We start from the raw sequence: 15,227 nt of genomic DNA on the forward strand, positions 1-15,227 counted from the left end.
GTCGCCATCCACAAGCTCGGGTAGGCTTCTGGTCTTTCACCACTGCTCTTGACAGAATTTGTGTAGTTCAGTTAAATTTGTTGGCTTGCTTTTATTATTTACTTGTTACCTTAACATTGTCTTCATGTTGCCAATGGGGTTGAAGGACTTTGGGAAAGCCATTCTAAAACCTTAATACAAGCCTGATTTAGCCATTTCAATACCAATTTTGATAAATGGTTGGGTCATTGTGTTGTTGAACATCCAACTGTGCCCAAGACCCAACCTTTGAGCTGATGATTTGGGGGGGGAGTTAATCCTCCTTCTTCATTATCCCATGTATACTGTGTAAAGCACCAGTTTTATTGGCGGCAAAACAGCCCCAAAAAAACTTGTATACGCACTTTAAAATTTTTGCTTTGTTCTTGTTTTGTTACCTTATTCTTTACTGCACAACCGATGGTTATGTTTATGTACAGCACTCGGTATACAGCAATGCCTGTTCTTAAAGCGCTTTATAAATAAAGTTGAGTTGAGTTGAGTGGTTATTCTGTTATCCCTAAGTGTCCTTTAAGCTGTTTAATGATACCACAGTTGTAGTTAACTGTAAAACTAAATACCCTATGTTAAGAATTACATCCACTGTATATTTATATACAAAATATGATTTGTTTTTAAAACATCACTAGCCTAGCGCTAACATGAAGTTATCAAAAGCATCGAGTTCGGGAGTGTTTTTCCTTCAAATACCGAATATCCACACACACATCTTGTGGGAACACATACCCACAATGAGATAACACTATGCAAAGGCACAAATTCTTCCCAATGTGTGAAAAACTTTTTATTTTAATAGAATTCAATCGCTACTTTCTTCTGTACTCACTTTAAGTGTGTACCCCAATGGAGGCATGGCACCACACTGCCCCCAAGAGGCCAAAATGCTCCGGAACAGTCAGTATTTGTTCTTAGTGTTTGTTTGTTTTTTCAGTTGCTATTATTTTAGTTTATTCTATGCTTATTTCACTTTCTTATTGTTTTTATTTTGTCATTTTCCTTTCAAGATATATTCTATTATAAAATTGATATTTCAAGTATTCAAAGACTTTCTTTTCTCAAAATTCAAGGATGCAAACCTCCAAGTATAAATATATATTTTAGTTTTAACCTGCCATGCATGCCTTTGGAACGTGGGAGGAGACTGGAGTAGACCCACGCAGGCACGGGGAGAACAAGCAAACTCCACCCAGGAAGGCCGGAGCCTGGACTCGAACCCGAGCCCTCAGTACTGGGAGGCGGACGTGCTAACCAGTCACTCATCGTGCCACCCAACTTGTCCTTCAAAGCAGAGAATTTTAATAGCGAAAGTTTGTGTGTAAGTGGCACCCATTGAAAATGAATTGGGGAAGGGGTTCATTTTGTGTGTATTATATATATATATTAGGGGTGGGAATCTCTGACATGAGGCCGATTCGATATGTATCTCGATACACAAGTTGCGATTCAATTGAAAAACGATTATCTTTCAGAACAGAACGGTTCGATACGGTTCGATTAAGTTTGGGAACGATACAATTTTCGATTCGATACAATTAATTTCAATATTCAAAACTTATAGTGACATTTGTTGCTTGTAAACATTAATCTTAAAACACCACAAATTTTTACAGTATCTAAAAATGTGTTAAAACAGAACAACAACAAATATGTCTTCTATATTTTTATAAATTGAATCTATTATTTAAATGGACCGGAACAAAGGGATGGGCGATATGACTGAAAAATGTATCAGTTTAAATATTTATTAGTTGTTATTGACAGTTATAATTGTTTTTTTTGTTTGTTTTTTTTTTATTCAAAATAAGGATCGGGAAAACAAAAGGCTGATAATTCAATTTGAAATATAAATATTTAACCTTTAAAAAGACACCAACACAATTAAACAGAATATGTCCACATTGTGAAGTATTTCAGAAACATAAATTTAAGACATGAAATAAACCTACCATCCAGCCAAAAGAAATATGAAGCCACCTTATGGAACAATAAATCTATCAAACACATTTTAACAACTTAATATATCCAAAAATATTTCCAAAAGTGCCCTAACCTTTTTATCAACAATTTTTGTTTTTAACAATTTTTGTTTTTCTTTGCCATCACATTCATTTTTGGTTAATGTATGACATCTTTTTTGTTTTTTTTAATCTGAGACACGATGATGACCACAGAATCACTACTGTTTATATTTTGTTTTTTGGGCTGTCGTTCATTTTGAGTTTGATGACGTAATCGCGGGCACATCTCAGTTCTCCTATCTGCTGCTCATGCTAGTTGTAGACATTGACAGGGAGCCACAAACTGAGAAATGAGATACTTGCAGTGTGCTTTTAGCTTCGCTGGTGTGTTGGCTGTGGGACATACCTGTGTCGTTTGAATCCATGCATTGGATCGTCATGGGAGTTATTCTTTTTGGCTCGCGCGCAGTACCAACGCCGGCCCGGGACATACAAGTGCACCGAGAGGACTCGACAGCAATGGGAAATACCGAGATGTACGGCACCGGCTTCTGCTAACTGTCTCCATTTTAATGTTGTCACTCGTTGTGCGCGACTGCGCGCGAGCGCGCGTGCCGTGTCGCGAGCACGGCGTTGACAGTAGGCGGCCACCCCCTCCCCCCCAAAAAAGGTGCGGAACGTCTTTGCATTATGTTTACAACATCCGGGGAATGAAGCGTCTCTGAGCGCTACTTTGTAGCTCTCTGTAAACACGGAAGTAGCTTGAATAGTGCTGCTACTGAAATGTAAACAAAACAAGTACAGCACGGTGCAGAACTCTTGCTATTGTTATGAAAACCATAAAGCCTCACTCGCAACCGATCCACAGCAACGCGATATCCGGTCCACAGCTTTACAAGCAATGTATCTAAGGATTCCCGGCGGATTTTGTATCGGTTGACAAGTCTGCTACCGATACGGCCGTTTAGCTCCCCTTGACGACCGATGGTTCGGTCGAATCGGTTTTTTGTCCCACCCCTAATATATATATGTATATTTTTTTTTAATAATCGGCAGATTAAAGGCCATACAATAGACACTGTTGAGAGTTATACATATCTTGGGACAATCTTGGACAATCAGCTAACTTTTACTTGCCACTCAGACAATCTTCAAAAAAGGGCCAGCAACGACTGTCGTGTCTGAGTAAACTTTCCAAGTTTCTTCTCGATAAGTCCTTGATGACTTTGATGACTTTATTTTATAAATCATACATCATTGAGTCTGTGTTGACTTTTTCTCTTCTCTGCCGGTTTGGCAATGTTAACACCAAATCAAAAACTGCACTGAGCAGAATAATTTATACAAGCAGTATAAAGGGGAGTTAATTCAAACTCACTTACAGATTTGTTCAACGGGCAGGTATCAAGGAAAGCCAATGCCATTCTTCCGAATGACTCCCATCTTTTACATCTTGAGTTTGAGATGTTGCCATCTGGATCTCGGTTGAAATTTCCGAGGATTAAAAGCATCAGGTACAAGCATTCCTTTGTCCCTTCAGCACTTTCTCTCTTGAATTCCAGACAGAGAGGAGTCGTACCTGATTGATTGACTGTTTTATTGATTGTTATTGAATTGCTTGATTTGGTATGTTATTTATACAGAAATTGCTGTTTGCACTGATTGCACGTTCCCCGTCATGTATGGCATTGGTTCGGACATGATTTGATTTGACATGATTTTTGTGCCAGTATACACTGTATTTTCCTAAACTTTTTCTGCTTTTAGTTCTTTATGTTTTGTTTGTCTTAAATGTTGTTCACTGCTTGCTGTAACAATAATTGCCCTACGGACAAAGACATTTGTACTTGAAATTGAACTTTTCTTCCTGATCATGGAAGTGGTAAACAGTGCCATGCACTTTATACTTGCGAACATTTGCTTGCACTGTTGGTCTTGGGACCTGCAGATGCTTTGTAATGGCTCTAAGCAACTTTTCTGACTTGTTCAAGTCAACCATTTGCGTTTTCAGATCATTTTGGACATAGCTGAGTTCCTTTTACTGTCCATTGCTGCATTTGTGGGCATTGGTATCCAATGAGCCCTATTTCAATGGCCTCAGAGAAGTCGCAGTCACTCAATAATGACACACAAGAGGTTAAGAGGCAATGGTTTGAAGCTCATTTCATCGACTAACTTTTTAAGTCACCAAAATTGCTAATTCATGTTGATGTATGTATATTTTCGACCCAGCAGATTTGGTCACTTTTTCTGTTAACCTATAATAAAGTCATAATAAGAACCAAACTTTGAATCAAAATATTGTCTGGCTCTAATTGCGTTTGGACATTTGTTGTAACAGTCAAGGCTACATGATAAAGCTGTATTGTGGTTACAATGAATCTGAAAATGGGGGTTGTTGGTCTGGTTCCTGGAATGCGGCTGGCGTGAGCCGCTCTGCTGGGTGAGCTAGGCTGTGTAGCGCTCATGGAGTCATCAAGAACTACAAGTTAGCAACATGTTGTGCTGGGCTGACAAGAATCAAGGAAAAAATTGCTTGAAAGCAATGGGCCGAAAGCTGAGGTCAGCGAAGACCTTACTGGTGAAAGAGAAGAAATGCTCTTGCCTTGGCTGCTCACCTGCTGGGGTGGGCCTGCTGGTGGCATCTGGGGACAGATTTACCAGTTCCAAATGATGGGGACTAGCCACAATCTACACACGGACATTGAAGATGAACTGACCGAGCAGAGTCTGGGATAGTACGATAAAAATCAATGACTATTCTAAATAATGTATATGACTGATGCGTTATAGTAATGGGTCGATGGGGACGGGTCTCGAATAAGCCTCGGCTTCTACCCATCAGCCCTTCTTTCGGCTGTAATGTGTCCAAAAAGGAAAAAAATGAATACCCCCCCCCCCAAAAAAAAAGAATAAACCAAACCAAACTTTATGGATGTTTTTTTGTGACAAAGAATTATCTCTTCCAATCACTCTATCATTGAAAAAACAGAGTTGTAGAAATAACGTAACTCAAGAGGGCCATGACATTACGTCCTTGTTTTTTTTTGTGAGAGCTCAGAATAGTTTAATCGGTAGTCTTACCAATTCAACGTCTTATCATCATTGCTCTCTCTTTTTTTTTTTTTACGTGTATGTGTGCGTTTGTGGGTGTGCGTTTGCGTGCGTGCGTGTGTGCGTGCGTGTGCGTGCAAATACGTGTAAATTTATACTCATTAATTCACCTAAAACCTCATAAAAATCCCACTACCCTTCACCTTAACCAAATACTTGAGAGTCTCGCCAGAGTTGTGAGGTCCAAACGGTCAGGAGACCAGAGAAAAGGTCAGAAAAGATAAAAAGAAAAAAAAAGAGAAATCAAAGTGAAATCCAGCACCAACCAAACACTTCCTGCCTTCCCCATAGTTACAAAATCAAAGTCTTACGCCAACCCCAAAAGCCTCTAAATTCCAACAAATTAAAGAGATCTCAAGAGACCAGAGGAAAAACTAAAGAGAGGAATGAGGGAAGCATCGATGAGGCAGAGTGAGATCCACAGAAACCAGTACATCCAGTCCATCAAAGTGAAATCCAGCACTAACCAAACACCTCCTGCGTGGTTACAAAACCAGAGTCTTACGCCAACCCGAGAAACCTCTAAATTCCAACAAATTAAGGAGATCTCAAGTGACCAGAGGAAAAACTAAAGAGAGGAAGGAGGGAAGGATAGATAAAGCAAAGTGAGATCCACAGACAGTTTTTGTTAACTTTTGATCACAACTCTATATCAGTGGTGACATACCACTACAGTGGTGAATTAATTATGTTTAAGTGAGAAGTATTGGTGTGAAGGTGAGGTCATTCAAGTCTTACCAGGCTGCAGTTGTTGGAGTACTCAGTAGGGCTGACAACACTTAGCTGGTACAACATTTTACACATGATGATGACACACACCCAGATTGTTGACAGACTGGAAGCCATAGGTCTGAAGCGACTGAATGGCATTGCCAAAGACCACAGCACCACCAGAACCAGGTTAAACACAGATGGCTACAAGAATAAAATAATGATTAAGTTAAACACATTTTTCAATCCACATTATTTACAATGTACTGTTTTGCTTGTAAAAGTCATCTGTTGAGCAGGAATGGGCTGGAACAAAAAACAAGGCCTTGAACGTCTTTGTATATGAACATTTTAATGTTAACAGCAGCTGATTCAACTCAGTTGCTGACTACATGAACATTATTGCCTTTGCAGTTAATATTTTATGGTGATTATTGACTATATGGTGACTCATTATTCAATGAAAGTTGAAAGGAAAAGAAAAAAAAAGTTTGAGCATAATGTTCTTTGGGAATAAATATTTTCCAAAGTCAGTTAAATCAAGAGGTCAGCAAGCATCCCGACATCTAGATTTTATTCGACCTTGGGGGTACTTAATGTTTGTAGTAGGGGTGTAACGGTTTTTGTATTCGTCCCGAACCGTTTCGGTTCGGACGTCATGGTTTGGTGCATACACTCAGATGACAAATACGTAAGTTCATTGCAGTATCCGCACTCTAAACCAGGTGGCAGTAATGCACCTAAATCTATTTGCCAACTGACAGTAAAACACACCACCAAGAAAAAAAAAATTCCGTCATAACCTTCAATGACAACAAAAAGGACAAGATTAGTTAGTTTTTTTTTATCTTTTTTTTTATATTTTCTTTTTATTGGGAGATTACAAAGATTTACAATAACAACACAGGAAAAAAGAAAAATAATAATAATAAAATAACAATTAACCAAAAGGAAAGGGGAGCACAATTAACCTATTTCACCTACTAAGCGTTTGAAGAAGAAAAGATAAGGAATAAAGACCCAAGATCTTTACAACCTAATGTTGCGTCAGTTGAAATCAAACCTTGTTGGTTTCACATACTCAGTCCATTTGGACCACATCCGGTAAAATTTTTCTCAGTCAACCCTGAGGGAATATGAGTTTTTCCATGACATATATATCATGCACAATGTTTATCCATTCTTCCACAGTTGGTGGAACCACCTTTAACCATTTTCTTATAATAGATTTCTTACTGGCCGCTATGAGTATATTAAACAATTTTCTGTCACTCATAGACCAGCTGTCCTGTTTCAAATCGCATAAGTACATACATTCTCGCTCAAAGGGAATTGTCTCACCAAATACATTCTCGATGTGTGTATGTACCTCTCTCCAGTAGGGTTCAATAACATGGCAGGACCAAAAAATATGAGAGTGGTTAGCTCTCCAACAGGCATCTCCAGTATCTCGGTATCTTTTTTTGGACTGTTATAACAAAAGCTCTCATAACATTCTTCCAGCAGAATTCCCACCAAATATTCCACCCAGTTGTATTCCATTGCCAGTGACAGATTCTCTCCCATGATCTACTATCAATCACAACATTCCCTTCCTTTTCCCATTTCTGCCTAATGTAATCTGTGTTTTCCACCTTTGATGATCTTATGCCCTTGTACAATTTAGAAACAATCTTCTTACAAGTAGTATCCATCCATCGATCTTCTTCCGCTTATCCGGGGTCGGGTCGCGGGGGCAGCAGCTTCAGGAGGGAAACCCAGACTTCCCTCTCCCCAGCCACTTCAACCAGCTCCTCCGGCGGGTTCCCAAGGCGTTTCCAGGCCAGCCGAGAGACATAGTCTCTCCAGCGTGTCCTGGGTCGTCCCCGGGGCCTCCCGCCAGTGGGACATGCCCGGAACACCTCCCCAGGGAGGCGTCCAGGAGGCATCCGAACCAGATGCCCGAGCCACCTCAGCTGGCTCCTCTCAACGCGGAGGAGCAGCGGCTCGACTCTGAGTCCCTCCCGGATGACCGAGCTTCTCACCCTATCTCTAAGGGAGAGCCCGGACACCCTGCGGAGGAAACTCATTTCGGCCGCTTGTATCCGGGATCTCATTCTTTCGGTCACGACCCACAGCTTGTGACCATAGGTGAGGGTCAGAACGTAGATCGACCGCTAAATCGAGAGCTTTGCCTTTTGGCTCAGCTCTTTCTTCACCACGACGGACCGATACAGCGTCCGCATCACTGCAGACGCTGCACCGATCCGCCTGTCGATCTCCCGCTCCATCCTACCCTCACTCGTGAACAAGACCCCAAGATACTTGAACTCCTCCACTTGGGGCAGGATCTCGTCCCCGACCTGAAGACGACACTCCACCCTTTTCCGACTGAGGACCATGGTCTCGGATTTGGATGTGCTGATCTTCATCCCAACCGCTTCACACTCGGCTGCGAACCTCTCCAGTGAGAGCTGGAGGCCCCGGCTTGATGAAGCCAACAGCACCACATCATCTGCAAAGAGCAGAGATGCAATGCTGAGGCCACCAAACCGGAACTCCTCCACGCCTCGGCTGCGCCTAGAAATTCTGTCCATAAAAGTTATGAACAGAATCGGTGACAAAGGGCAACCTTGGCGGAGTCCAACCCTCACCGGAAACGAATCCGACTTACTGCCGGCAATGCGGACCAAACTCTGGCAACGGTCGTACAGGGACCGAACAGCCCGTATCAAGGGGCCCGGCACCCCGTACTCCCGAAGCACCCCCCACAGAACTCCCCGAGGGACACGGTCGAACGCCTTCTCGAAATCCACAAAACACATGTGGACTGGTTGAGCGAATTCCCACGCACCCTCGAGGATCCTGCGGAGGGTGTAGAGCTGGTCCACTGTTCCACGGCCAGGACGAAAACCACACTGCTCCTCTTGAATCCGAGATTTGACCTCCCGACGGACCCTCCTCTCCAGCACCCCTGAATAGACCTTACCAGGGAAGCTGAGGAGTGTGATCCCTCTGTAGTTGGAACACACCCTCCGGTTCCCCTTCTTAAAAAGGGTGACCACCACACCGGTCTGCCAATCTAGAGGCACTGTCCCCGATGTCCACGCGATGTTGTAGAGGCGTGTCAACCACGACAGCCCCACAACATCCAGAGTCTTTAGGAACTCCGAGCGGATCTCATCCACCCCCGGGGCCCCGCCACCGAGGAGCTTTCCAACCCCCTCAGTGACTTCGACCCCAGAGATAGGAGAGCCCACCCCAGAGTCCCCAGACTCTGCTTCCTCAAAGGAAGACGTGTTGGTGGAATTGAGGAGGTCTTCGAAGTATTCCCCCCACCGCTTCACGACGTCCTGAGTCGAGGTCAGCAGCACCCCATCGCCACTATACACAGTGTTAATGGTGCACTGCTTTCCTCTCCTGAGACGCCAGATGGTGGACCAGAATTTCCTCGAAGCCGTCCGGAAGTCGTTTTCCATGGCCTCATCGAACTCCTCCCATGTCAGAGTTTTTGCCTGAGCAACCGCCGAAGCCGCGTTCCGCTTGGCCATCCGGTACCTGTCAGCTGCCTCCGGAGTCCGACAGGCCAAAAAGGCCTGGTAGGACTCCTTCTTCAGCTTGACGGCATCCCTTACCGCTGGTGTCCACCAGCGGGTTCGAGGATTGCCGCCGCGACAGGCACCGACCACCTTACGGCCACAGCTCCGATCGGCCGCCTCAACAATGGAGGCGCGGAACATGGCCCATTCTGACTCAATGTCCCCCGCCTCCCCCGAGACAAGGGAGAAGCTCTGCCGGAGGTGGGCGTTGAAACTCTTTCTGACAGGGGATTCCGCCAGACGTTCTCAGCAAACCCTCACAATACGTTTGGGTCTGCCAGGTCGGACCGGCATCTTCCCCCACCATCGGAGCCAACACACCACCAGGTGGTGATCAGTTGACAGCTCCGCCCCTCTCTTCACCCGAGTGTCCAAAACATGCGGCCGCAAATCCGACGACACGACTACAAAGTCGATCATCGAACTGCGGCCTAGGGTGTCCTGGTGCCAAGTGCACATATGGACACCCTTATGCCTGAACATGGTGTTCGTTATGGACAAACCGTGAGGAGCACAGAAGTCCAATAACAGAACACCGCTCGGGTTCCGATCAGGGGGGACGTTCCTCCCAATCACGCCCCTCCAGGTCTCACTGTCATTTCCCACGTGAGCGTTGAAGTCCCCCAGCAGGATGAGGGAGTCCCCAGAGGGAGCGCTCTCCAGCACACCCTCCAAGGACTCCAAAAAGGGTGGGTACTCTGAGCTGCTGTTTGGTGCATATGCACAAACAACAGTCAGGACCCGTCCCCCCCACCCGAAGGCGGAGGGGAGGCTACCCTCTCGTCCACCGGGGTAAACCCCAACGTACAGGCGCCGAGCCGGGGGGCAATAAGTATGCCCACACCTGCTCTGCGCCTCACACCGTGGGCAACTCCAGAGTGGAAGAGAGTCCAACCCCTCTCAAGAGGACTGGTACCAGAGCCCAAGCTGTGTGTGGAGGCGAGTCCGACTATGTCTAGTCGGAACTTCTCGGCCTCACACACCAGCTCGGGCTCCTTCCCTGCCAGAGAGGTGACATTCCATGTCCCAAGAGCCAGCTTCTGTAGCCGGGGGTCGGTCCGCCAAGGTCTCCTCCCTTGGCTGCCACCCAGCCTGCACTGCACCCGACCCCTTTGGCCCCTCCCACAGGTGGTGAGCCCGTGGGCGGGGGGACCCACGTTGCCTCTTCGGGCTGTGCCCGGCTGGGCCCCATGGGTACAGGCCCGGCCACCAGGCGCTCGCCAGCGAGCCCCGCCTCCAGGCCTGGCTCCAGAGGGGGGCCCCGGTGACCCACGTTTGGGCGAGGGAAACGTGTATCCAAAGTTTATGTTCGTCATAAGGAGTCTTCTGAGCCGTGCTTAGTCTGGCCCCTCACCTAGGACCTGTTTGCCATGGGTGACCGTGCCAGGGGCATAAAGCCCCAGACAACATAGCTCCTAGGATCATTGGGACACGCAAACCCCTCCACCACGTTAAGGTGCCGGCTCACGGCACTCTACAAGTAGTAGATTCCAGTAATTGCATGACCTCCTGTAACAGTCCTGGTTTTTGTATTTTTAGGCTGTCTTTTAGGGTTTGACTGAAATAGTGCCTAACCTGTAAATATCTATAAAAGTCATCTTTTTCTAACCCATGTTTATTTCTCAGAGATTCAAAACTTTGGAGTTCTCCTTTATGGACGAATGAATGATATGTGGTCAATCCTTTGGACGTCCATATTTTAAATCGACCATTTTTATTCGGTGTAAAATCCGTATCAAATCCGTATCATATGCGCACCATCTCAATATCCTCAAAGTGTCCCCCAATCTACATAACTTTCCCACATCCTGCCAAATTTTCACATGAAAAGTTGTCCATGAGTCATCGATTACCAGTTCCTTCATTAAAGTGGAATCGGCCATTAGTGCAGATATAGGGGTACTCCCCACTACTGTTCCCTCTATTGTTTTCCATCCCTCAGTGTAATCTGGCAAACACAGGCAGATTAATGGTTTAAGATGAGCTGCATAGTAGTAGTCTTGTATGCATGGAAGTGACCCCCCCCCCCCCCCCCCTTTCGTTACTCAATTGCAATGTTTTATATTTAATTCTCACTCTGCGTCCTTGCCATAAATACCCTGAAATTAATCTGTCCCACTCATTGAACTGCTTTGGTGTTATTTTAATTGGTAGACATTGAAATAAATAAAGCAATCGGGGTAGCACTTTCATCCTTATTGAATCGATCCTTGAACTAAGACTAAAAAATTGAATAACACTCCACCTTTGTAAATCTGACTTAAGTTTCAGATTTAACTGACCAAAGTTGAGATCAAACAGTTTGGCAAAGTATTTTGGTAGTGTGACTCCCAGGTATTTGATTGAATCCGCCTCCCAATTCCAATCAAATTTGTCCTTAATTTCTGGCGGTGGGTCATAGTTGAACGTGAGCGCCTGAGTCTTGTGAATGTTGATTTTGAATCCTGTCAGTGTATCATATTCTTTTAAGATATCCATCAAATGTGGAAGGGTCTGTGTTGGATATGTAATATATAGCAGTAAGTCATCTGCAAATAGAGACAGTTTTTGCTCCTCCAAAGCCATTTTCACCCCTTTCACATCTCGTCTTTGTCTAATCCATTGACTCAGTGGCTCAATAAACAGTGCAAAGAGTAGCGGTGAGGCACAACAGCCCTGTCTCGTACCCCTCTCCAGGGTGAAAGGGTGAGTGAGATCCCCATTAATCTTAATTATGGCAGAAGGAGAGTCGTATAGTGCAGTAAAAACATCAATCAGGTTTGATTGGAAGCCAAATTTTGCAAGTACTTTATATAAGAAAGACCAATTTACCGAGTCGAATGTCTTCTCCGCATCTAAACTTAGTATCAGCGTCTGCAATTTTTGTTCAGTAACATCTTATTATGTGTAGCGTTTTCCTAATATTGTCTTGAGTTTGTCTAAGTCTAATGAAACCTGTCTGGTCCAAATGGATCAATTCTGGTAATATTACCTCTATCCTTCTTGCCATTATAGAAGTAAATAGTTTGTAATCGATATTTAAAAGACTAATCGGACGGTACCGTATTTTCTGCACTATAAGGCTAACCTAAAAGCCTTCAATTTTTTCAAAAGCTGACCATGCGCCTTATAATCCAGTGCGCCTTATATATGGATCAATATTGAGCCGCAACAGGTCTCGTTGTCGAGACGCTATCGGTGACCCTGCACGATCAGTGACACGCATGCGCAGAAGATCCGGCCATCTTGGATCGCTAGCTAATACTAATACTTTACCTCAGAGAAAATAATAAAACAGCTGTTGATTCATTTTGGGAGTGAATGGAGTTGTCAGAAAGCTGGTTTGTAATCTATTAATAAAGTTTGACTGACCTGACTGTTTTGTTGACATTCCCTTTAGCGCAGCACCATCTAATGGATGCATAATGTAACCCCAGCCTCTACTGTAGCACTATATATATGAAAAAAGTTGTAAAATATGTCATTCATTGAAGGTGCGCTTTATAATGCGGTGCGCCTTATATATGGAAAACGTTTTAAAATATGTCATACATTGAAGGTGCGCCTTATAATTAGATGCGCCTTATGTTGCGGAAAATACAGTAACTCCCGCATTCTAGCTTATCTTTCCCTTCCTTGGGAATAACCGTTATCATTGCGTCCTTCCATGAAGCGGGGATTACCTTCTTTTCCAAAACCCAGTTAAATGTCTTTTCAAGTGTTGGTATAAGCTGTTTCTGCATAGTTTGGTACCATTCTGAGCTATAGCCATCCGTTCCTGGAGATTTCCCCCTTTTTAACTTCCCTATTGTTAATTTGATTTCGTTCTCTGTTTTTCTTGTCATCAATTTGTCGTTTTGAGCCTCTGTAACCTTTGGTAGCTGTAATTGGGACAGGAAAGACTCTATCTGTGCTTCACTCCCAGTTTGATATTGTGAGTATAATGTTTTATAGTAGTCGTAAAAGCATTGTTTAATTTTCTCCAGACTTGTTTCTATTGCCTTTGTTCTCGGGTTCCTTATTTTGTATATAGTCCTTTCTGCTTGTTGTTTACTTAATCTATATGACAAAAGTCTCAATGATTTCCCTCCTGCCTCATAATATTGCTCTTTTGTAAAAAGAAGTTTCTTTTGTACGTCTTGTGTGTTTAAATTATCTAGTTCTTTCTTCAAATTTATTATTTCCAATTTAATTTCATCTTTTGGACACTTTGAATGTTCTTTTTGGAGTTTTTTCAATTTACTCTCTATAATTGTCAGTCTTTCCTGTCTCTTTTTTTTCTCACGGAATAAAATGGCTATAATTCTACCCCTTATCACCGCTTTTAGTGCATCCCATAGTATTGGCGGTGTCACCTCATCATTATCGTTATATTTCAAATATTCACTAATTTCTTCTTTTAAAATGTTCTTAAGTTTCTTGTTATTCAATATATTTGTATTTAACCTCCATAATGTAGATCTATTTTTATTGCCAAGGTGGACAGACAGGTAAATATGGCCATGATCTGATAGGGTAGATGGACCAATTTCGCAGCCCACCACTCTATACAAGTCTTTTTTTAAACATGAAAAAAAATAATCAATTCGAGAGTAGACATGATGAGCAGATGAGTAATGTGTATAATCTCGGTTAATCGGGTTCCTATCTCGCCATACATCTACAATTCCCATTTCATTCATAAGTGTATTCATCTTCCACCCCGTGTATTATGCTGTTCTTATCGTGGTGGGGGGGTTTGCGTGTCCCAATGATCCAAGGAGCTATGTTGTCTGGGGCTTTATGCCCCTGGCAGGGTCACCCATGGCAAACAGGTCCTAGGTGAGGGGCCAGACAAAACATGGCTCAATGACCTCTTATGATGATGACGAATATTGGATCACGGTTTCCCTTGCCCGGACGTGGGTCACCGGGGGCCCCCTCTGGAGCCAGGCCTGGAGGCGGGGCTCGAAGGCGAACGTCTGGTGGCCGGGCCTTCACCCATGGGGCCCGGCCGGGCATAGCCCGAAAAGGCATCGTGGGTCCCCCTTCCTATGGGCTCACCACCTGTAGGAGGGGCCAAAGAGGTTGGCTGCATAGCAAGCTGGGTGGTGGCCAAAGGCGGGAACTTTGGCGGTCCGATCCCCGGCTACAGAAGCTAGCTCTTGGGACATGGAATGTCACCTCTCTGGCAGGGAAGGAGCCCGAGCTGGTGTGTGAGGCAGAGAAATTCCGACTAGATATAGTCGGACTCTCCTACACACACGGTTTGGGCTCTGGTACCAATCCTCTCGAGAGGGGTTGGACTCTCTTCCACTCTGGAGTTGCACACGGTGAGAGGCGCAGAGCAGGTGTGGGCACACTTATTGTTTGTGCATATGCACCAAACAGCAGTTCAGAGTACCCACCCTTTTTGGAGTCCTTGGAGGGTGTGCTGGAGAGCGCTCCCCCTGGGGACTCCCTCGTCCTGCTGGGGGACTTCAACACTCACGTGGGCAATGACAGTGAGACCTGGAGGGGCGTGATTTGGAGGAACGGCCCCCCGGATCGGAACCCGAGCGGTGTTCTGTTATTGGACTTCTGTGCTTGTCACGGATTGTCCATAACGAACACCATGTTCAAACATAAGGGTGTCCATATGTGCACTTGGCACCAGGACACCCTAGGCCGCAGTTCGATGATCGACTTTGTAGTCGAGTCATCGGATTTGCAGCCGCATGTTTTGGACACTCGGGTGAAGAGAGGGGCGGAGCTGTCAACTGATCACTACCTGGTGGTGTGTTGGCTCCGATGGTGGGGAAAGATGCCGGTCCGACCTGGCAGACCCAAACGTATTGTGAGGGTTTGCTGGGAACGTCTGGTGGAATCC

General features: G+C 44.6%; 1 protein-coding gene across 1 annotated transcript in view; it reads right to left on the reverse strand.

Annotated features, from left to right (window-relative positions):
* piezo1 (piezo type mechanosensitive ion channel component 1 (Er blood group)) overlaps positions 1-15,227 on the reverse strand; it is a 286,359-nt gene that overhangs the window by 179,592 nt on the left and 91,540 nt on the right. The window contains exon 18 of the mRNA XM_077496131.1: positions 5,850-6,026. Within this exon, the coding sequence (XP_077352257.1) occupies positions 5,850-6,026 (177 nt within the window). The remainder of the gene's footprint in view (positions 1-5,849; positions 6,027-15,227) is intronic.

Source organism: Festucalex cinctus, chromosome 14 (genome assembly GCF_051991245.1).
Source record: "Festucalex cinctus isolate MCC-2025b chromosome 14, RoL_Fcin_1.0, whole genome shotgun sequence".
Taxonomy (NCBI): domain Eukaryota; kingdom Metazoa; phylum Chordata; class Actinopteri; order Syngnathiformes; family Syngnathidae; genus Festucalex; species Festucalex cinctus.